Here is a 24,706-nt window from a genome sequence, read left to right as displayed (position 1 = left end):
GAGGTCCGCCGCTGAACCGCCAAAAGGTGCGTAATGTGTGGTTGGGTAATTTGCTCCCAGCTCCGGCGCACACGCAAAATAATAAGCGTGTGTGCGGTGGTCCGGTACAGTAACTGGTGCGCCTCACCTCCGATCCCTGGAACAGCGTCTCAGGACTCCGTCGGCTGTGCACACCCCAGAGGAGAGTCAGCGGTCTCGGAGTCGCCGCACCCCCTTCAGCCGCACGTAAGGGCACGCCGGCCAGCTATTCAGGCAAGACCGCTGCTCTGGGCCTGGTCCGCCAGCAGCCCGGGCGGTCTACAACGTCTCCGGATGTCGGCTGGTTTTTCCACCAGCGGTCCCTCCTCAGATTTGACCCGTCAATCAACTGTTTTGCATTTGGTCACCGAGAGTGGGATGGGTATGCTCAGACATGAGTCCCATGCTCTCCACAGCACTGGAGTCAAGCTATCCTGGCTGAAGACGGCTGATAGCCAGAAACCGGTCCTAGGATGCTCGATTCTGGTCCAGGAAAGACATGGCTAGGTAGTTCGGGCTGGACTGTTCCCATGAGGCACAGGGTCATGGCTGATTTGCATATGGCCATGTCTGAACTGGGGTGGTGTGGAGTGCAAAAAAAACATGGATTTAGGCCCAGATCTCTGTACTGGGGTGAATGTATGACATTGTTCTGCATTCTGTCCATCAACTGTTTTGCAGATTTTTAAAAGCAACATATTGTTATCTCCATGTGACCCTTATGATTGCAGGGATATATCGGGCTTGTAGTTTCACCAAGAAACCGAGGTATGCAGAGCCAATAACTGAGATGCACCTTGCAATGGTTTTTTATTGCGTAACGGGTATACAGCAATTAGTTTGGTAAAATCTAAAGTGTGAAAAATAGGTATCGAGGAAACCTATGTATTTCCAAAATGGGAACAAGATATATCGTTTAGAAGTCATGCTTATGTGCACATCTCAGAATTTGTGGGTAGCCAATCTCGCATGTGAATTAGGGGGCATTTTTTAAAATGTCTCCTTTTTTACACACTGTCTTACATTTGGGAGGGAGAAATGCATATAAAGACAACTGGTAATAACACTTGCTCTACCATTCCGTGTTCCTTTAAATCTCCTGTTAAAAACAGTACTTCACTTGTGGGTAGGCCTAGTGCCCGCGACAGAAACCGGCCCAAAACGCAACGTGGACATCACATTTTTCCACTGAAAACTCACCCTTTTTTCGCAATGTGCCTAGCTGTGGACTTTGGGCACAAGCTCAGCCGGCACCTAGGGACACCTAGAAAACCTGTAAATTTTTTAAAACTAGACACCCAGGGGAATCCAGGATAGGGTGACTTGTGTGGCTCCCACCAGGTTCTGTTACCCAGAATCCCTTGCAAACCTCAAACTTTGTCAAATAAACACATGTGCCTCACATTTCTGTGATGGAAAGTTCTGGAATCTGCAGGGAGCCACACAGTTCCAATCACCCAGGATTCTGCCAGGTCTCCCAATAACATTGGTACCTCACTTATGTGGATAGACCTATTCCCTGCGACAAGAAACTGATAATTTTTAAGCTTCCATAGTAAATTTTGGGCAATCACAAAAAGACATGGTTTTGCGAGGAAGTCACCTGCGCTGTTGGTCCCAGGCTTGGCGGCCATCTAGGGAACCGCACCAAACCCTGGCATTTCTGAAAACTTTACACCCGGGGGAAACCAGGGAGGTGTGGTATGCGTGGCTCCCCCAATGTTTTTTTACCCAGAATCTCCTGCAAACCTCAAATTTTGCTCAACAAAAGTATAAAGTAAAGTATATTTTCCCACATTTCTATGTGGGGAACGATGTGAGATCATAGGGATAACACAAGATGTCCTGTTATGTTAAATGTTTTTCTAAAGCTCACATCTGCCCCAGCCAAGGGGCGTCCTACCACCCAGGGTTTCCCCAGGTCTCCCGATAAAAATGGTACCTCACTTGTATGGGTGGGCCAAGTGCAAGGGTAGGCGGCGCAGTTCGGAAGCTAATGCCCCATCTGCACCCCCCCCTCCACCCCCCCCCCCCCCCTCCCCCGGCGGAACAGAAGACTGCCTAATTTCTTGGGGGGATAAGGCCGTGGGATGCCCATTTTGGGTTGCCCCCACCCATTTTTTTATTAAATAAAAAAACCCTGGTCAGACCCCCTAGGATATTGTGGTATGGATTAGCAAATTTAGCTACACAAATAGGGGGAATTTTGTGGCATTTTTACAACACTTTTCTGCCATTTTTTCAACACCAAACACAGATCCTATTTTTATGAGATATTTTACAGTATGAAAGTTTACACCAAAGCACTTTGTGCATTATTTAGGCTGCAATGTTCATATACTGTGTGCATGCAGTATTTATGTCCACTTTACTTTTAGTTTGAGTACTGTGTCACTGTTACATAAATTGATTTGTATCTCCTTGCTACCCAGTTCCTAATTTGTTAAAAATAATAAGTGCCCAGGCTCTCATCCGGAGACCACTGGACCACACATTGCCCCTGCCATTCTGCCAATGACAGTACGATCACAACTACTAACCATCACACTCCTACAAGTGTGGCAATTCTGGCTATTTCAGGCCCCAAAGTATTATAATGTATATTGAATTAATAATCAATTGCTGTTCTCGTCACCTCTACGTTAGCCAGACAGCAACACCTTGTGGCAGACTGTCACACGTGCTGGTGCTAACAATGAAGTGTTGGTGCAGAGTGAGAGGGCGCACGGCAAGATGGCCGCACTGATGTGAGGCTCTGCCTGACTGGGACATAATCTGACAAATATCTGCTGCATCACGGCATATTCAAGCATGCCATGAAACTGGACGATTTCCCACTTACTTGCTGTATTAATTGGTGGCAGTGGAGATCGAGTTAAAGCTGAAACAGTGAAGTGGACTGCCTTGCCCTGATGCGATGTTGCAGCAAATGGCAGCTGTGGTATGCTGACTGGACCGGGGGCCCGATTTATCATCCTGCGCAGGCGCGCAACACCCATTGAACTCACCGGGCTTCAGCACCCCCCGTCGTGTGTGGCAGCCCGGGATGAGACAGATCCCGGGCACACACAGAGCCACACCCGAACGTTTAACAGGTCTTTAAAAGACCATTTGAATGTTAATTAGGCTGCACCCCTTCTAAGAGCCCCTGCAGCCCCACTCTGCCTACTGATTAAAGGTTCAGCCCCCCCCCCGAAATTTTTTTAGCCCCCCCGAAATTTGGCTCTAGTTGCGCCTCGGATCCTGCGTGACCCCCGTTCAATCGGAGGGGCTGCACAGTGAGGCGGATGCAGGGTGTGCTGTTGTGACAGTCAGGACGGCTGTCGTAGGCTATTAGCAGTGAGGAGCGGACTGCGATCCTGCGGGGTGACCGGTGTGGAGCACGGACGGCTGCGATCTGGGGCGGCGCCTCTCTCAACTGCCCGGTGCCTCCCGGGAAGATCTCCCTGAAGAACTGCCGCTTGTCGGCGCTGGCGGCGGTAGGTGGGGGCTGCGGTCTTCCTGCGGTACGGGCCGCAGGCTGAGGCTGTGTCCTGCTTGCTGTGGCTGGCGCAGGGCCTGGGAGAGGTGCGGAGGCTGGCGGGGGGGAATGCTGGGCCTGCTGGTGACATCCGGCATGAAGGGATCGTGCTGTGGGCTCCCCATGCTGCTGCTACCGGCCCTGTCGGGAGAAGGGCTGAATTAAGGGTGCGAGCTGCGCCTGTGAGATCCTCAGACTGTGGTGGAGACTGAAAAGGTAACGGGCACAGTGAGGCCTGCTGTCTGCTGCATGCATGAGGATCTGATAGAGCGGCGAGGCAACTGCTAACATTGGTGGAATTATAAAGATGGTGTCAACTGGTGCGCAGGCCAATGAGGGGGGGTCCTGGAGTACATGCTATTTTGCGCATTCTGGATCCTTCTATAGGCCTTCCTTTGAAAGTAAGCTGCAGGCCTTCTGCTCTTGGACTATGGATTTAGAGGCGGATTGAATGACATTCTCCTATCACCGCTGGCTGTGGTACACTAGGCCAAGCTTTGTAGTCCTATTAAACTGTTCCAGGGTCTGTGGGGCAGGTTAGCTGCTTGACTTGTAAGGTGCCGCTGCGGTGGTTAGTTCTGTTGGAGTGGTGCCGCTTGGTAACGAACAGACCCCTTAGCCTGTGATGTTTGGTGCTTTTAGGGGACCCCTCATCGCATTTCTGCCTGTGTGTGGGCTGTGCGCTTAGTTACAACTGAGGTACATTCTTTATTGGTGGTATTGAGTTGCAGTTGTAATCATGGGCAGATAACTTCCACCCCATCTTACCTTTGAGTCAAAGGGCCCCCCCCCCCCCCGAGGGATCACTGACAAAATATCGAAATTCTATCTACAAACAGGTAAGTATAAAAATATTGAATCAAAAACATTGTTAAAAAAATAGTCAAAATATCGAATTTTTTTAAATGTCTTAAAAGTAATTTAAAATGAAATAAATATAATTATCTAAAACATACTTAAAAATACCTAAATAACCTTCAAATTATTAAATAATTTAAGTTCTAAAAAAATACAATTTTATTTTTTAAACATGTATATATATATATGAACGTAATAATAAAAATATACAATATTTTTACCGTAGGGTAGCAGGAGGGAAAAGTTTACTATTCCCACTCCAGTGAGTGCAACAGTAGGGAAAGCATTGGATAGCGGGAGGGTAGAAATTACTATTCCGACTCCAGTGAGTGACCCAGTAGGGAAATTAATGATTTAATATCTTAATGAAAATAAATTAAATATCAATACCAATAAAAAATTAATGTAAAGTAATTACCAATTTATTATGTAAAAATTAATTTAAAAATACAATAAATTATTAAAATTAATTACCTATTCATAATTTAACTAATTAGTTTTCAAAAACTAAAATTAATACCAATAATTAACAGTAAATTTATCAATACACAAACATTTTCAATACGTAATTAATTACAATTAAATTACTTCCCATCCTATTCCCCTATAAACCCACAATCCACTACAAAAAATAAATGAATACAATTATTGTAATTATCAATTAATGAATTAATAAAAATTACTAATTAACAATTAACTAACAATAAATTAAAAAATCAATACCAATAAATACAAATGATTTAATTAATTACAATTAAATTACTTCCCACCCTATTTCCCTATAAACTCACAACCCGCTACAAAATTAAATTACCCAAAAATTAAACAAAATTCATTACTTAAAATAAATGACAATATACACTTTTCACACATACTAACACACAAAACACTTAAAAAATTAAATATTAAAAATTCAATATATTTTAAGTACCTATATTAGACACTTCATATTTTGACTTTCTATATTTAAAAAAAATATATTATATTACTTACCTTCAATCCAATATTTTACACCACTTTCTGTCCTTTCGATATTTTGACTTCGATATTATGGCTATTCTATATTTTGAATTCGATCTTACATCTAGTAACGCTCCCCCCCCGCAAGTTACAGCAGAAAGCGGCCTCTGATTCGGATGCGGAGGCGCTCACTGACAATACTTCCACGCTGGAGTCTACATTAGTGGCTATGCAGTGCACATTACAGTCCATTGAGGGAGCAATTGCGGCGGTCAATCCTCGCCTCGATCACATATCCTCAATTAGAGAAGCAAAATGCACGTATGGGGGAGGTGGAACAAAGTGTTTCTGCGACTGAAGATGGATTGACGACTATCAGACAGAACCACAGGCATGGAAAAGGTCCTCAGTAATTCAAGCTAAAAATGAGGATTTAGAAGCGCGGTCCAGGCCCAATAATGTACGTATTACTGGGCTGCTGAATGGAGACCTTTATCGAGTGCCTGACCACGGATATTTTTGAACAGAACACTTGTCCAGTGTATTCATTGTGGAACGTGCCCATCGCTCCCTGGCAGCACGGCCGGTTCCGCCCCCCACCCCCCTCCCCCAGCCCATTATTGCCAACATTTTGAATTATAGGGACCGGGATACTATATTACGCCTGGCTAGGGAGAAAGGCAGTATCATGCATCAGGGCAATGCTTTGGCCTTTTTTGCTGAATTTACGATTGTTGTACAAGCTGAGAGAAGGGAATTTGGTGCCGTGAAACAGTTCCTGAAGGCAGAGGGGGTCCCATACGCCATGTTATACCCAGCACGGCTTAGAGTGGGCGCGATGGGTGACGGCAAGGTTTTCAGCTCTAAGGCCGGAATGGACCCTGCTAAAGCATTGAAGCGCAAGAAGCGGGAATATGGCAAGGTCTGAAGATGTTGAGTAGGGGGGACTCAGTACTGTTTAACCATTGTTGGCATTTTTACCCTCTTTGTTCCACTAACATGATACCTGGACGGTCACACTGTTAGTATGCTCTCTTACTGTTAGCATTAGGATGCCCGGTCTGAGGACCTTAATCGTTCGCCTGAACACAGGTAGCAAAATCAGTTATGTAGCCTCTTAGTCATTTTGTTCGACTTGAGGTTATTTTTTGTGGCTGTGAATTCCGCTCATTTTAAAGCACAGGGCTCTGTTCTTCTGGATCCATGTTCTACATATAGGGCACTCTACTTCGTGTTATTGCCTATTCTTAAGGTAAGGCAGCCAACTTATTATTGCTATACGTGGGACAATGGTTTTGTGATGCGTTGTAAATATTAATGCTCGGTCAACCGCTACTATGTGTGTCTTGGCTCTGCGCCCCCAAATAAGAGTATACCTCAAATACGTTTGGTTATGCTATGCTAGGGGGGATTGTTTGGATCGGTGTTGGGATGGCTTTGGCATGATTGGGGTGCTAAAAGGGAGGGGGGATAGAGGTGTTTGGGGAGGGGAGGGGGGACTGTTCTTGGGACTTGCTGGGAAGTACAATTGGTCTGTTTGGCAGCAACAAAGGTCGTGCTACTCAGTATGCAACCTTTCGTGAGGTCCTCTAACCTGTTCGGGTGGGAAGGGGAGATCAGGGTGGTCATTGATAAGGTTGTGGGGAGGGGGTGGGAGAGGGGAGAATGTTGTAGCGTTTTTTTGTACAGCAATATGAACAATATTGGCACTACAAGGTTGCATTCATTTGACAGGGACAATGCTGGTCAGCTGCATTGGGTGTTGCCTCCATCTGGTACATGATGGAGGGGGCAGGTAAACTTAAGTGGATCACATCGAATGTCAGGGAATTAAATAGCCCGAAAAAAACTAGATAGGTACTGTCATACTTGGACAGTCAAAATGTCCAAGTTGCGCTCCTCCAAGAGACATCTTATTGAACGTCATGCATAGCCAAAATATGGGCTGGCGTTAGTCTTGCCTCTTCATACTAGTTATATGCGAGGGCGGTGATGGTATTAATTAAAAAAGGTATCCCGTTTGAGAGCACACATGAAGAAATTGATACAGACGGACGGTATATTATAGTGCATGGAAGGCTCTGAGGTACCTTGATCACGGTGGTGAAGGTCTATGGCCTGAACATAGATGATCCGGAGTTCTACAACCTGCTGTGGAATAAAGTTTATAGGCTGTCGAAGTCTGCTATGATCTGTGGAGGGGATTTTAATGTGGTGTTGGATCATGACATGGACAGGCATTCAAACACAAGCACTACTGTTAAAAAGGCGGCACAGGCTGTACATGATGGAATGTCAGATTTGGGACTATGTTTGGAGACAGACATCCTGGGTTGCGGGAGGGAACATGCTACTCCTACACACATAACACATGGTCTCGGTTGCACTATTGGCTGGCGACACAAGATGTCAGCACTTGGGTGTCTCGGGTGACACATCTTCACCGAACGTTGTCAGATCATGCGCCGGTGCTGCTTGAGATGCCGGTGCTGCTTGAGATGCAACTGCCTACCTATGCACCAGCCCCATTTAGATGGAAGATGCAGCCATCTGCTTTATTGGACCCGGTTTTTAAGGAAGGTCTAAGAGGCTATTGAAAATTACTTTGCAGACAATCTCTGATCGGTGCAAAGTATGGGTACCATCTGGGAGGCATTTAAAGTAACAACTCGAGGGGCCTGTATTGGCCTGCAGGCAGGTGTGCTCAAATCTCTCCGTGACTCTAGGGAAAATAGAGCGGGAATTGGTACTACTGGAACGGCAATATGAGGAAGCACCCGATGCGGCTACACTAGCTGCTCTAAGGGCACAGGTGACAGTACAACGAGCTAGCAGATCAGGAGGTACGGCATCCGTCACGTAGATGTAGGGCCCAAAACTATGGTGAGAGTGGCCGGCCGGGACGGGCGCTAGCTGAGAGAATTGCAGAGCCGTGGGCTAAGCATTGTAATGTGGGGAGCATTACGGAGGGGGGGGGGGAGACTATTTCGGACACTGCTGGGAGTCTGGAGCAATTGGTCAGGCATTATAAGGAGATGTATGGGAATAGGTGGATGTGGTAGAGAGAACGAAATAGTACAGTATTTGGATGATGTGGCCCTGGTATGGTTGTCCAAGGGACAACAGGATTTTTTGATGCACTCGCTCACTGCTGGGATCAAGGATGCCATTGCTGCACTACATAATGGGAAAGCAGCGGGGTCAGACGGGCTTCCACCTGAATTTTATAAAGAATACGCGGATATGCTACTACCATATTTAACAGTCATGTATGCGGAGGCGTTTGAGCAGCAGCGTCTGCCTGACTACCTAATGGAAGCCTTGATCGTCGCACTATTGAAACCGGTCAAGCCGCCGGATCGGTGTGAATCGTATAGGCAGTTATAACTTATGAACACCGATGTTAAGATTCTGGCAAAAGTCATAGCGACACGATTACGCCTACTGTCAAGTATGATTGTACTCCCAGACCAATCGGGATTTATCCCTACTTGCTCCACGGCGCACAATCTGATGGCACTGTTTACAGTCCTGCATCTTTTAAAACCAGAATTGCCAGCAGTCGCGGTTTTACTAGAGGCCGCTACGGCGTTCTATTCGATTGCATGGACTTATAGGTTTACTGTACTCAATCGTATCGGGGTGCCGTTCTTTTTCACAAATTGGATCAAGTTGCTGTACACGGATCCGGTGGCTAGGGTGCGTGTGAATGGACACGTCTCTGATCGGTTTCAGATTTTTGCACTTATGCTGGAGCCCCTAGCATGTGTGCTGAGAAAGGCATGCTAGCTCAGCCTTGAGGTTCTATCAACAGCCATTAGCAGTGTCCATGTACGCTGAAGACATGGTTCTGTACGTGAGGGAACCAGCACAATATCTAGAGCAGGTTATTCTGGAGTACATCCGTTTCGAATGGTATTCGGGGTTAGCTATTAATTGGAGCAAATCTATCATACTTCCACTTACGCAGAGCATGGAGCCATTTGAGCCAATTCACCCTTTGGGGTGGGCTACTGATCCTAGAAAGTATCTTGGTATATGGATACATGGGGACCCGCAGGAGGTTATCAGGGCCAATTACGGGGTGGCAATCTTAAAGCTTAAAGGCCAGGTGGCTCAGTGGAATCGGTTACCACTGACCTTTCGGACAAGGTGGCGTTAATAAAAATAGTGGTGCTTCCGAAATACTTTTATTTGTTTACATACCTGTCAAGCTGATGCAGCAATACCCTACACTCCTTGTTATTCACACTTACATGGGGCGCCGAGAAATCCCGAATAGGTTGGGAGACCCTGACGAAGCCCTATGCTATCGGTGCCTGACATGCACGTATACTATATGTGTGCTCAGGCGCAGTTTGCGTATTATTGGCAGAATGCGCGGTCGTTCATGCCACATGTGGCAGCGGAGGCTGGTGCGGTTCACCCTCTGCCCCTGAAGGCGATGATTGTTAATCCATATTCGGTATATGAGCGAGGAGAGGTAGACACGGTCAGATGCACAGCTTGAGCCTGGGAGGAACTTGGGAGGAGGGCGCAACGTCTCCCACTATATGCACCCGCCATGCCTTTGCTGCACCATGCAGCAATATCCGTCAGGGAAACTGGGGCACTCAAGGTTTTGCAGGCCGCTGGGGTACGCACAATGGGTGATGCTTATATAAATGGGACATTTATCTCAGTGCAGGAGTTTGTGAAGGAGGGGGTCGAGCGAGGCGATGGCCACATTCATGTACACTAGACTCCGCGCGGCCATGCTCAGTTTGGACTCGGACTTTCCTGTGGAACCTCCCATATTGGAGGCTTTGCAGCTGCTATATACTGTGCAGAATAAGGTTAAATTATGCCTCACAACTGGATGAAGGTGCGGCGCCAAGCCACTCTAGGGCCAAATGGGGTGTATGTCTGACGCAACCACTCACATACGAGGAGTGGGAAGAGAGCTGTCGCATGACTGGGAGCTTTGCGGTAAATGGCAATTTTAAACTTATTCATTATAAGTACATTCACTGAACTTATTATATCCCTGCCCAATTGCATAAATATGGCCTGCGGGAATCCCATTGTTGTAGGAGGTGTGGGGTCGACTACGCTGAGTTTATCCATTTGGCCTGGGCTTTCCCCGAAGTATCTGCCTTCTGGGCTGATGTGACTACAGCATTGACGGAAATGACAGAAATGCAGATCATGAGGGATGTAAAGATATGCTTATTGAGTATTGTTTCTAAAGTGCCAGCTGGTGTTCGTAAACTGGTGTTGCCCATGCAGTTGTCTAAGCGCAGAGTCGCTTTATGTTGGGATGGTAGGCCAGCGCCTTTGTGGAAGCAATGGCTACATGATCTTGCTTACTGCAAGGATCGGCATCTAGACCACGAGATATATGGGGTCCCTACACCACATATGTTAACCCACGCAGAGGATGAATAAGCACATATTATCTGATTGAATTGTTAAGGTATTGTCTGGACCTCCTGGCTATGTCCCCCTTTGCACTTTGCCTATACACTGATATGTATTGTGGCAATTTCACACCTGATGTAATATGTACTTTATTGGTTGTATGCACCTGTGACTGCTGTACTTTGTTTCCGATTACAAAATGATAAAGAAAACAAAAAAAAAAAAAGTGTTGGTGCCGAGCACCGGAAACCACTGGCTCAAATTAAGCACTGTTAGTATGTCAAATTAAATCAGTGCGTTGACATTCATTCTCTCCCCCCCCCCCCGACAACAATGCCAGTATTGAACTTCAGTCAGTTGCATCCTCTAGGTGGCCTGGGTTCGTATTATATATGAACAACATTATAATTTATCAAATGAAACACAGGAGTGGATATTGTAAAGCGTACATCCTGACATCATATAATTTAAGGTCCTCTTCTATGTGATCATTGAGAAACGTGAGGGGCAGTGAAAACCATTGCCAAAGATCGCACCGTTTGGTAAAGATGGGAACCCAGGATTAATACCAGATTCTGGTTTCCCATTGTGCAGTTATATATATATATATATATATATATATTACCTACTGGCGGTCGCCAGTAGGTATATATAGTTAGGATTTTTTCTCTATGGAACTTTTGAAAATTCTATGTCAAATAACTTTGGCGTTTGTGGACGGAATCGGCTGAAATTCAGGAAAATGCCACATTTTATTTCTGAGCAGCCCCTGAAAATTTGGGGGGGTTCCGTCAAGGGGGGGGCCGAGAAAAAAGGGAGGTCCCAAAACGCGTTTTTCCCATTCATTTTTCCGTAGGGCCTTTGGCCTCACTTTTAGCTCGAACGGCTGAATGGATTTACACGAAACTTGGCAAAATTATAGGGACTGTTAGCCTGATGTGCCTTTGCTGGGTCTCAACATATGTGCTCCAGTGGATTTTGAGAAATTAACGTTTAAAAAAACAGATATATCTGTGACAGCGTCCCAGATAGCGCACCAGATCGCGTACTTTTCGCGTAACGGAGCTTTGCGTAGCGAAGCTGATTGGCTCTCCGGTGTGTCAACATTCTAAACAGTCCGGTGCGGCCGCCATCTTGTCTCTCGGTAGGATCGAGAGACAAGAGGAGGAGAAAAACGAAGGGGGCATTTAATGAAAGGGGGCAAGGTAGATCCTTCTTGACCCCCTAGGAATGATGTTGGGGTTATTAAAGGGTCCCGTGGGGCAAATAATAAAAATTTGCTTTTTCGCGGTAGAAGCGCTTCTCGGTTCGCGAACCGGGTCGCAAACTGGTAGCGAAACGTGAATTCGCCATTTTGTGTTTCGATTTAATTAAATTACTAGGTATAAGGGGGTACGGGAGACTTATCCTGACCCCTTATGTTTTCTGAGGGTGGCTGAGGAGGCTCATATATGTTGATACATGTCTTCCAGCAGCTGTGCGTGAGCGTTTTTTTTTTTTGCTGCGTGACGTCTGTTAACGTTCGATTCGATGGAAATCAGGAACTGTTGACCGCCATTTTGTCACTGCGAGTAAATATTTTGTTAAAAATAATTGTTATAAATTAATCCTTATTGATAAACATAGTCTGCGCCATCTTGCCTTTTTTGCAATGCCACACTTTTGTTGAGCACGGCAGCCATTTTAGATGCCTTGACCAGACCCACTCTCTGAACCCAGCCGATCCTCAGCATGGCTCCCCACCCTCGCAAGCATCTCCCCCTCGCACTGGTCACCCCCGCTCTCTCTCTCATGCATGGGCCATAAACCTCCCCCCATTTGCACTGCTCTTCCCTGAGAATCACACCCTGTGCCCGCCCGACACCTCCCTTTCACATTATTCACTACTGCACCCTCTGACACTCCTCTTCCTCTGTGTCCGATTGTCCAGGCCGGTCCCAGGCTATCACCTAGCCCTGCAGATGTAGTTTATGGCCCCAGCTGTAGAGAATCACCCCTCTTCAAAGGAGTTACAGTAGATCAAGGCCCCCACCCGATGAGATCAGTCACACCACACGCGTTCCTACTATCTGATAACCATCCTGTATTGTGCTTGGGGAGGGGATTCTCACTGTGAGGGTGTGTGGGTCCGAGCCTGAAGCGGAAGATTCCAGGGATGCCTTTTTGTTCATCAAAGTCTTCACAATTATATGTCACATTAAAAATATATAGCACTCCAACAAAGTTGTAGGATAACACTTTAATAACTTATAAATATATACAACGCTCCAACAAAGTAAACACGTTAAAAAAAACTTTTTAAACTACTATTTACATGACATTGCTTTAACCAGGATAGACAAAGAAATGACAGTGATGTAAAAGTTTCTGAAAGAAATGCCAAGAACGTCCCATGTGAAAGTGAATTTTATCTGGCAATTTTTTTCTTTTCCTTCTCATGAAAAGAAAGTTAATGCCAAGTTCGTTACCTGCCTCATCTGCAAAAAAAAAACTCGAGAGGGACCGAAAAAAAATATAGCTATGGTAATCATACCATGCATCGGCACATGGAGAGGTGGCACTCTCTTAATTATTCTAAAGCACAACTTCGAGATTTGGTGGATAATCCCCGACCGGCAAAAACATCCACCAATGACTTAGCAATAAGTGAGTCAGAGGCCAGGGAAACGGTCCCAAATCTGTAAAAGAACTTTAGGCAGATGAGATTAACTTGTGTAGCATGTGGAAAATTAATTTCATGCGGAGAGATGAGTATTACTTTAATAAATAGATCATATGAAAATCATCAATGTCCAAAACGTCCTAGAAAGTAATTTTTGAGGAAGAGAGATAACCTACAGTGGTACGGGGTCGTTTTCGTTCGTACTAGGGGGGCCAGGTGACATTCGTTCGGGGTGGCTTAGGGGCATTTAAAACAACTTCCCTGATACAGGTAGCATATAAAGTAGAGGCTAAATACCAGGATCTTTATCGATTGCTTTATGCTGTAGAAAAATGAAAAACACACAACAAACCTGTACCATTCATATTTTCAATGTTTCTCCGTACTATACTTTTTAACCCTTAACTAATTGAGCTGCTTCATTTCACCTGCTTTTTAAAAAAAAAAAAAAAACAAATCGGAAACAGTGGCCATTTCTTCGAAACTTACCAATCTACGCGTTACAACTACGTTTGCTTTTTCAAAAACATTTAATAAAAATGTTGGTGCCCAAATACGGGCTAACAACCCCGTGGGCCGGCCACGGAGCAGGCTGGAACTGAAAATGGGGGGGGGGGGAGGGTATTTATTTGTGGAAAACATAACAGAGAGTCAGTGGTCGTTGATTTCATAGTAAAAAGTGCGACAAGTGCAACAAAATCATATCGATAATTCAATGTGAGCAAGTACCAAAAGTGTCGACAACTCGAACCTTCAATAATAAATACAGTAATCAATGATGCATTAGAAGTTAATATCAATTCATTGTTCAAACGTGTAATCAGTACCCGTCCCATGTCAATTCATTGTTCGAACGTATAATCAATACCCATCCTGGATCAATTCATTGTCCGAACATATAATCAGTCTTATCCCATATCAATTCATGTGCTAAAAACTGCATACATATCTCATGATATCAAGGCTGAGCAATCGGGGCACAACAAGGAGTTGAGAGTTTCATTTGTACCGGCGCCATTTTGGGTGAGGTCAGGAAGGTCCAAGTATAGTCAAAATGTCTCCACCAACTGGTGGTTGGACCGGGACCTCTTTCGGCAGTCCAAAAGTTTTCGTTGAAGGGTAGCAGAGGGGACTGGTGAAATGAACCATCAGTGAAAGTGGGGTGGGAGGAAACAATCTCTCCTACCGATTCATACTGGTGTCCCACCGGAACTGATCAAGTTGGTAGTCTTGCAGGATTTTGGTGATTTCAAGACTGAGGCCGGCGCCGGCATGAGCGCGCCGACGTCCCGCGGCTACGTCGTGGTCGTTCCTTGGGTGATCATGGCAGTCATTCCCCATCGGTGGTCGGGGGCCCCCGTGGCTCTTATAGAATCTTCAAAGTTGAGAACGTTTCTGGACGCAGGAAACTAGAAGCGTCGTTGCACCGCAACAGTGGACGAGACCCCCGCTGGGTGAGCGGAGCATCATTGCCTCGCAATAGTGGACGAGACCTTTTGTCGGGTGAGTGCAGCGCCGCTGCATCGCAAGAGTGGAGGAACCCTTTTGTTGGGTGAGTGGAGCGTTGGGGGTGCAGCTGAGGGGCCCCCACCTGTGGGGGTGGGAGAGGCTCGTTCGCGCCGCCTCTCCCTCCCAGCGCACCCCACGCCGACACCTGGCGTTGATATCCGTGATGTCCGGACCAGGCGATAAGAGGGGGGGGGGGGGGTCGAAGGCAGAGGCAAGACATCCCCCCCGTGGCCTGCAGGGCGTCGCTTCAGGCCCGAACGGGGAGCTCATATCAAGCCCACGTGGGAAGCGGGTCAGCGAGCCAGTCTAGAAGAACACCCTCCGGCCTTGTTGACTGAAACTTCATGGACTCACGCCAGGAATTCAAGGTAGCGAGCACGTCGCCAAGTGTAGGAAAACTTTATAGTATTCAGCAAACGTGCCGACACCTGGCGTTGATATCCGTGATGTCCGGACCAGGCGATAAGAGGGGGGGGGGGGTCGGAGGCAGAGGCAAGACATTCCCTCCCCCCCCGTGGCCTGCAAGGCGGCAGAAGAAGGGAATTGGGAGACAAGTACATTTTGGGCCATCCACCCCACGGCTGATGGCGGTTAGCCGGGCCCCGCCCTGCACGTGTCGAGGCCTCATCTTCCGGATGGGCGTAACCGTGGTCCTGTTGCACTTCGGGAGTTTCCGGAATGGGGGTAGGTATCTGCTGATTTGTAACTATTTCATGTTACCGTTAATGGGCGTGGCGGGCGGTGGGACAGACATGCTTGGAGCAGTGGGGGGGTGGCGGAGCCTAGCTACCTCGTGGCTGCCGTAACGTCAAGCTTGGCTTTTTTCACCACTTCCATGTTTCTTAAGGTATTGGTGAATTATACTTCTCCAGAAATTTAAAACTCACAAATGTTTTATTTGTGTAATCGTTTCAGGTCAAACGGATTGTGGGACAATGTTCAGAATGGAAGAGTCACCAAAAGGCAAAAAATAAATGGCGAAAAGCTATGTAGGCACCTAAATCCAGGGTCACATGTAGGTAAATTTACATTTACAGAATCGGAGAAATTGTTTTTGATGGTAAAATGATGTGACTCCTGCAATGTGTTGCTTTTGCGGAACAGATATATGATGTAATTGTGTTGTTAATGTTACGGTGTACATGTAAAAAATGATGCATAAGTGTTGCACGGGCATTGTAGATACTCTCCTATGTGTGCTTAGCAATTTCAAGTCACTTCCCTTGGGTTCAAGGGCCTTGTAAATACGTCCCCATGTGTGTCTGGTCATTTGAAGTCATTTTCCTTGTAGTGTAAGGCCCTTGTAAATACGCCTCCATGTGTAAAATTAATTAATTTGCCCTTAAATGTTGCGTTTTCGGTAATTTTACCGATTCGGTAATTTTACCGAAAATGCAAGATTGAAATGTGGGTAGCCAATTTTCCATTGGCACATGGCTTTCAGAATCGGTATTTTACCATGGAATACAAATCCATGGTAAAATACCGATTCCTGTGTACATGCACATCTGTGCATGTACACATATGCCATGTGACAGACAGACGTGTCCTTAGGGCATGTGTGTGCCACATTGCACACATGCCCGTTTTGGGGGTGCTAGATGGTGTCAAAGTGATACCCCCTGCACCCTTGACAAATTCGGTATTTACCGATTCGGTAAATACTGAATCGGTATTTGAATTGAATCCTATGGGCTTCAAGGCCCATAGGATTCAATAGCAAATACAGATTCGGTATTTACCGAATTTTTAAGGAATCGGTAATAAATCAGATGTTGGTACTTACATCCCATTTACCGATTTTGAAATACCGAATAGATATTGAATTCGGTAATATTCGGTATTTCAAAATCGGTAAATGTGATTTACCTACATCTGGCCCTAGGTGTATTATTGTTTTACATAAAATGTTTTCAAACTTTGTTTGAAATAAAATGCATGCACACTTAGGGCCAGATGTCGGTGGTCGTTTCAGGCCATTTACCGACCGGTTACGGCCGTTTGCGATCGTTAAATGGCAAATCGGTATGTAGGGGCTTAAATCCAAGGCCACGTGTAGGTAAATCTACATTTATAGAATCGGAAAAATTATTTGTTCGGTAAAATACTGAATCGGTAATTTTACCGATTCTGTTAATTTGTTATGTAGGGGGGAGTCTTCTGAGTCCCAAAGGCCTTAACGAATCGGTATTTTAGCATGAAATTAAACTTCATGGTAAAATACCGATTCCGGTGTGCATGCACATGTGTGCTCGCACACCTATGTCATGTGAAAGGCAGACCTGCCCTTAGGGCTGGTTTGCTTGCCACATGGCACCTGTGCCTGTTTTGAGGGTGTCAGAGGGTGTCAAAGTGATACCCCCTGCACCCTTGTGCATACTTTTTTTTATTTTATAGAATTGTCGAATCTAGTTCTTACTGTTATTGATTTACTGTTTGGTAATAGTGGTTAATAACATTTTTTATTATATTTCACCACAGATTCAACTGCAGATTATTTGGGAATTAGACAATGCCGTCTAAGGATAGAATTCGAAAGGCTACAAAACGTCAAAGACGCTTGACCCCGGGAGCCGGCCGCCTATGTCGGGTGCGATCTCAGGTTACACCAGGGCTATAAGACTTGGGGAGGGGGTCGGAGCCAAGCGTCTTCTCCGAGTCAGTGCCATCACACCGCCCGTCGGGGGCCTCCGTCAAGCAGTTTAGGGAGGTACCGTATCACATTGTTTTCAAATGCAGTCAGGTCCACAAACGGCCCCCACTTACTTTGAGAATAGTGAAGCTGCAGCAGGTGCAAATAAGGTTTAGACAGTGTTACAAGCGCTGCTCAGAACTCTGAAGTATGGCACCCAACATCCAGGACTTATGCCATTTGTGCAAGGCAGTGACATCGAAGCAACTCAGGGACCAAAACCATGAACGAACACTCATGTATTAAAATTTTACTATTGATGCTTGACTGAGGCCAAGGAGATTAGAGTGCATGAGTCTCATGCTCGATCGATTGAGCTAGCCGGATCGGGCAACTAAAAGTATAAAATAGTTATGTAAATAGTTATTTAATAAAATGTTTTACCCTGTTACTTTGCTGGTGTGTTGTATATATTTATAATATTTGCATAGGGTTTGTCGTTATTTTGGGTGGGGTGGGTGGCGGAGCCGAGCTGTCTTGCAGCCATCATCGTGTGGAGCTCAGTTCATCTCACTAGTTTCGTATTTCTCATGAGGGGTTGTTCTTAATGTTTCTATTTTAGCTAAGTCAAAAAGAGATCCCATTAGTGGCCTACTGATTTTGCTCGATTCCTTTTGTTTTTTAAAACGATTTTTCACTATATGCAAAGACTAAACAGAGTATTGAGACTCTGTGCTTGTTTGTAAATAGAGAATGAACCAAAGAGAACCAATTCTCAAACAGTAAATGCTTGGATAACAATCAATCAAATGGAGAGAGAAGCAGACACGACTGATTAGAATGGGGGCAAAGGCCTGCGTTAACTACCCTTCACTATCTGCAAAGAGAGAGTACTGCTAAGAGAAAAGCGAGGGGGGAGGGGGGGGGGCAGCGTTCAAAGTACATCAGCGTGCATAAATACGAAAATGTTTTTACCTATCACGTACTTCACATTTGACAGCTTTTGATATTTGCTATTAAAAAACCATTGAAATTCACTGAAAAAACCATAGGTTTTAGGCCATATATAGTTAGGGATTCGCATTTACAAAACCTTAATTTACTCGCACAAAACCATAGAAATTCGCATATATAGTTAGATGCAATAACTATATATCGCGCACCCGCAATCCACTGCTGATGATGTCACATATTACATCATTCATGACATGGTCAGTGACATCACTGATGACATCACTGATGACATCTCAAATGACATTACTGATCACATCACTGATGACATCTCATTTGACATTACTGATCACATCACTGATGATATCATTTGTGATAATACAATGAACATCTTCAGACTCTAATATAACCTTAGATACAATCAGTGTAAACAGACACTCACAGACTGTCACTTATCCATGGAGTTACTCACACACCTAGTCAGTCATGCAAAGAATCAATCACACCTCCATTTTCTCAACTATACAGTTATACACACCTTACTTATTCAAACATATACTAACACATATTTGCTCTCTTATACAATCCCTGATACATGTTCACAATGATCCATACAGCCACTCACACATTCACTGGCTCTTATGCACAGTTATTTATATATGTCAACTCTCACATGTACTGTGTTTTACATATGTACTTACTTTGACATGTAGTACTGAGATATCCATTCACTCACCAATACACTCATGCACACAGTCAACCACCCATACAGCTGTTTCCACATGCACTTTTGAACCCATACATCTAGTGAATCAACTGCTCACACATCTATGCAAAGAGTCATACACCTCCTAGCCACCCACACACACACTCAGTCTCCCATACAAATACTTGGGCAACCAGTCAATAACCCATATAGTTACTCATTTAGCTACTGATCAACACAACAACAGTTTACAGGACAACAGACATAATGATGCACAAATTAAGACAGTTTAGTCACTAACCCATGCACTCAGTGAGACACATTAAATCACTCACTCATACAGTCAGTCATGCACCTACTAAATCCTTCATCCAGACACTTATACATCCACTCATTCTTCAATATGTAAGACATATTTTAACACAGTCACTGGATGATGTCATCAGTGATGTCATCAGTGATGTCACTGACCATGTCATGAATGATGTAATATGCGACATCAGCAGTGGATTGCGGGTGCGCGATATATAGTTATTGCATCTAACTATATATGCGAATTTCTATGGTTTTGTGCGAGTAAATTAAGGTTTTGTAAATGCTAATCCCCAACTATATATGGCCTAAAACCTATGGTTTTTTCAGTGAATATATGCTTTGCTTCCCCTAAACCCACTGTACTGCAAACACCGCTCTGCCAAGCATCCTACCCTGACCACCACCCTGCTGGCATCAATGTGGTCCTTTGTCAATTCACAGACCAAACATTTTTGCCCTTGGAAAGATGTTTGGGAGTACCCATGGTCTAAAGGCTGGCCAGTCACAGTTCTATTTCAGCAATCTAACTGGTAAATATTCCAATAAATAAGGATAGGTTGAGAGTGCCCATTCTGATTGGCTGCTGTCAGGCAGAATAACCCTGGAACAAACTCGAACTAGCCCCATGCAAGCTGATAATTTTGCAGCAATCTATTGAATGCTGATGGATTCCGCATGCTTTGTGTGTGAGCTGTTCTGTGGAAGCTGGAAGCGTTTTCTCCATGGGGAAAAATATTTTACCCGGGAAGAAAAAAAAACGCAGTACGAAATTGTATAATTCAGCACAGGGAAAAAATAGGCATAAAAAAAAATGCAATACTACGCTTGGACTCATGCAAATGGCATGGCCTTCTAGATGTCACATCTGTTTGGTGATCTGGGAAAAAGTGTAAAAATACATTCAGACAGACAGTCATAGAACTCTGCTTACACTTTTCTTTGTGAACCTGGTTATTTGGCCGCTGCAAAACCGAATTTACCAGTGCATTATAATTTCAACAATTTTGCGTGACAATTGCTACGTGAAATTCCGAAATTATGCCAATACAGCAGATATATTTACACCACAGCAAACTCTTAGCACAGGAACCTTTGAAATCGACCCCTTTGTTTATAGGATCTATTGCAAAAGGAAAAATCTCAAAATGGTTTGCAATGCCTTGTTTATAAATAATCAATATAAATTGCAATACCAACTTTCTACACATTCTTCATTTGATTTTTGCTGTCCAGTAGAAGGATAACAAAAGAATGACTGGTGGAAACATGTTCAACTGTTTTTATTTTGTGTAGCTCAGGAAAAACATAATTCAGTTATTTTGATAAACTTTATTTTAATTGACAAGATCATGTCAAAGACTAATGCTCTCACTAGTTCTATTATTTTAGATGCAACAGGCCTCAGACATTCTCCAATGAATTAAGAAACCGAGCGCTTTCCCACAGGCTCGGGCCTGCATCTGCGAGGTAGCACTCGGATTGCCAGGGGCCGGTCACTCATATCAACCCCAGAAATTCTGGGGAGTCTTGGATTCAGAAGTTATTATTCTAGTGTCATTACTTCTCAGTTTTATCCCAGTCAGTCTGTAGTGAATGGATGAGCAGGAATCCAAGTAAATGATGAAGTATATTTATTTCATGTATGATGGTACAGGATAGTAGTACCTTCATCAAATAAGAGTAAAGGAAATTATAAACCCACCAGGAGCAGGATGGTACCAGCTCAGCCTTAACTCTTAACTGAAATCCTAGAGCTCTGTAGCATTCTAATGCATCATCATGATGTCAACATTCTACAGGGCTGGGCAAGAGTGTAAGGGAACGGAATAATGAAGTGCAGACACTACAGTCTTTTGCGGAATGGGCCATCGCTACAGGCAACACGGTTTTCACCACTGCTCTTAATTTTGGGCTAGACCCACTCAACAGATCCATATCCCCAGAAATAAAATAATTAGTGAGCATTATGGATTTGAACAATAAAAAGAGGGCTGCTGTCCATCATACAACGCACATCATTCAAAGGTTGCATTTCTAAAGTTTGGTAACTGGCTTTGAAATGATCTTGTCAATTAAAATAAAGTCAAGTATATCAGTAGTATTACTGTGCTACTATGCTACTCAGTACAAACACTGCTTCTGCTACCCTGGTTACAAACACTGCTGGTACTTCTATTACAAACAGGGCCGGACTGGCCATAGCGGGAACAGGGCAATCCCCCGGTGCGCCGCACTGGTGGGGGCCGGTTTTGGAACCCTGGGGGCCGTTTTTGTTACAGGGCCGTTTTTGCAGCATAGCTGCAAAATTGTCCCTGTACCAAAATCGGCTGAAAACCGGCCCAGCAAAGAGCTCGGCCCCCCCACTGCCTTTTTATATGGCGGCGGCACAGAGTGGTGAACTATGGAGTGAAGGACAGAGAGCACTTCATAGGTGCATAGGCATTTCCAAGATTCCTTTAATTTCGCAGGCACTTTTGTAAAAAGCGCAACCTTTTTACAAAAGTGCCGATTTCGCGGTAAATTGCAAAATCCTGGAGGGTCTGCCTGGTGTCTACTGGGCTTTCTGCCCTTCTCCCCCCCCCTCCCCCCCCTCCCTTAGTGGCAAATCAGGGGCAATGCCCCCATCTGACCTCAGGTCTAGCAGAAAGACTATCTTTTGTTTTGAGAATGGGGGCTTAAACATGCCCTTTTTGGGGATCCCCACCCCTACATATCCCTCTTTCATAATAAAAATAGAAAAATCCCTGGTCTATAGTGGGCTTTCTGCCCCCTCCTGGCAGGCAGATCTGGGGTAATACTATTTTCCCACCCTGGGTGGCAGATGGGGGTATGTCCCTTTTGTTTTGGGGGGTGGGGGTATTGGTATGCCCATTTTGGCAGCCCCACCCCTAGGTTTTGAAAATAAAATAATCCCTGGTGTCTAGTGTGCTTTCTGCCCCCCAGATGTGCAGATCGGGGCTGTTGCCCCCATCTGACCCCAGGGGAGGCAGAAAGACTGACCATGCCCAAACTATTATGGGGGAGAAAAGGCCCTTGACCAAGAGGCCGCTTCCCCCTCCCTGGTGTCTAGTAGTGGATCCCTGCTTGGGGATCTTCATCCTGTGGCGTACCCCAAGCAGCAATCCTCTAGGGAAGGGTACCATTGGAAATAGAAGATTATCTCCTTTTAAACAATACCTCTATGTGTTTTGGTGCCGGGGGGTCTGAGATAGCCCCATAAGCAACGAAGCAGTGAAACTGAAGGAGCTGATCGACATATTTCAGTTAGACTTTCAATGTAATGACGTCAGAACACCATATGCGCGATTGTCATTACATTGAAAAATGCTTTGTGAGGTTGGTAGGCTCTTCCCCACCTCCAGATGCAATAAATTTAAAAAGGAAATCCCTCTGCTGTCCGTAGCAGGGTGATTTCGCAGCGGTGTGCCGAGGATGTAACGGTTACGACCTTGGCACAATGTGCCACAGCCAAGGACGTAACCGCTATATCCTCTGCACCGAACCAGTGAAAAGAAATACATTGTAGTATACTTAGTATTAAAAATAAACCCCAGGCATTAACTCAATAAACTAAACATTACAGGGACATAATACTTTAGAAATAGAATTTAAAAAATCCTAGAAATCCACTGGAAAAAAACAAAGGTTACAGAGACGTTAGAGTTAGGAAATAACATTAAAAAACCTTGGAAAATGTATTCTAAAAATGAAACGTTACAGGGACGTTCTAGGTAGGAGACAGAATAAAAAAAAAACCTTAGAGGGACGTTATAGGTAGGATAACAAAAGAAGCAATCATGCCCATTTATGACCCTCTAAAAGAGAAAGAATGCCAGCATATGCCATGAAAGCCAAGACAGCAGTCAGATAAGAAGCTCTAGCAGCAAATCAAAGCACAATTTAATTACAACTACAACCAGGCCTCAGTAACCCGAAACAGATATGAGACTCTAGCAGCAGCTATTGTACAGTGATAATACAACCAGGCTTAGCAGCCAGTAACCAAAGGAGACAAGCAGCAGCAGTACCATACCAGTGACCCAACACAGATATACGACTCCCAGCATCAGATCACCCACAAAATCATACACAGGACTCACCATCAATGACCAGATACACAGAGATAAAGAGATATCATCAATAACCGCTACATGGTGGCACAATGTAATCAGAACTATCACTGACTGAACAAAGAGACCAGAGATAACAGCTGTAGATGTTATACATTAGTAGCGACGAGTGACCACACAATGTAGAAACTCCTGAAGAAGATACTGCTTAATGACATGATTATTAGGATTAAGGATTGGTTGTTTTGCCATCTGATCAGCTCAGGTGACAGCCACATAGACATAAGTGTCTCTAAGAAGGTGCAGCAACAATTAAAAATCTTTGAGCTCCCCTTACCTTCCAGCTCCATTCACTGTTGAAGATGTCGCTCTTTGCTATATCCAGGCGGTTCCATACCACAGCCAGTTTGAGCTGGTGGGCCCAGTTCACATGCCCCTTGTAATCCATGCTTTGTGATGCTGCAAAGAAACAAGTGACCTACAGGTTGACATGCTAGTGACACTAGTTTGGGTACAGACATTTGCATGCATGCAGCAGCAGTATATGTCCATTAAGTAAATATCATCTAGGAAGTGTCTGATCAATATGAAATGCCTGACAAGCATATAAATCATTTAGGGGTTGACAGGTTGCAGCTATGACCGCTGGCATTTCCTGTGTGACCCCTAGCCACAGAAGTGCCAAAGGCAATGTCAAGAACTGAAGGTAAACAGTGATGTGATATGGACTGTTTACTTTCTGCAGCTCCAGGTGGTAATTGTGGCATTCAGCTCTTGACACTGTAAAATAAATAAATATATGAATGCAATACTGGAATGGGTAAATAGGATGTAAATGAAGGTCATGATATGTGCAGGCCCAACAACGGTAATACCAATAAATGCGATGTCAATGTATGCCATAACCTGTGACCGCATTACAATGTCAATACCCATAACTGCAATGTCAATGTATATAATATATGCCTTCACAACAGCGACGATACCGGCAGTAGCAATGTCAATGTATGCCATAATCTATGCTCAAATTACAATGTTATCAGATAAAGCAAAGTTGATGCACGCCATGATTTAGAAATGCATAACAATGTTAATATCAATAAAG

The 24,706-nt window shown here is 44.7% G+C and overlaps 1 protein-coding gene across 1 annotated transcript in view; it reads right to left on the bottom strand.

Moving 5' to 3' along the window:
• Positions 1-24,706, bottom strand: part of LOC147660770 (transient receptor potential cation channel subfamily M member 2-like) — a 979,384-nt gene that overhangs the window by 796,037 nt on the left and 158,641 nt on the right. Inside the window, exon 11 of the mRNA XM_086951478.1 lies at positions 23,939-24,060. Coding sequence (XP_086807604.1) covers positions 23,939-24,060 — 122 coding nt within the window. The remainder of the gene's footprint in view (positions 1-23,938; positions 24,061-24,706) is intronic.

This window comes from Lissotriton vulgaris, unplaced genomic scaffold (assembly GCF_964263255.1).
Source record: "Lissotriton vulgaris unplaced genomic scaffold, aLisVul1.2 SCAFFOLD_262, whole genome shotgun sequence".
In the NCBI taxonomy this organism is placed as follows: Eukaryota; Metazoa; Chordata; class Amphibia; order Caudata; family Salamandridae; genus Lissotriton; species Lissotriton vulgaris.
The sequence above is the reverse complement of the archived record's forward strand: the minus strand, read 5'-3'. Positions and strand labels throughout refer to the sequence as shown.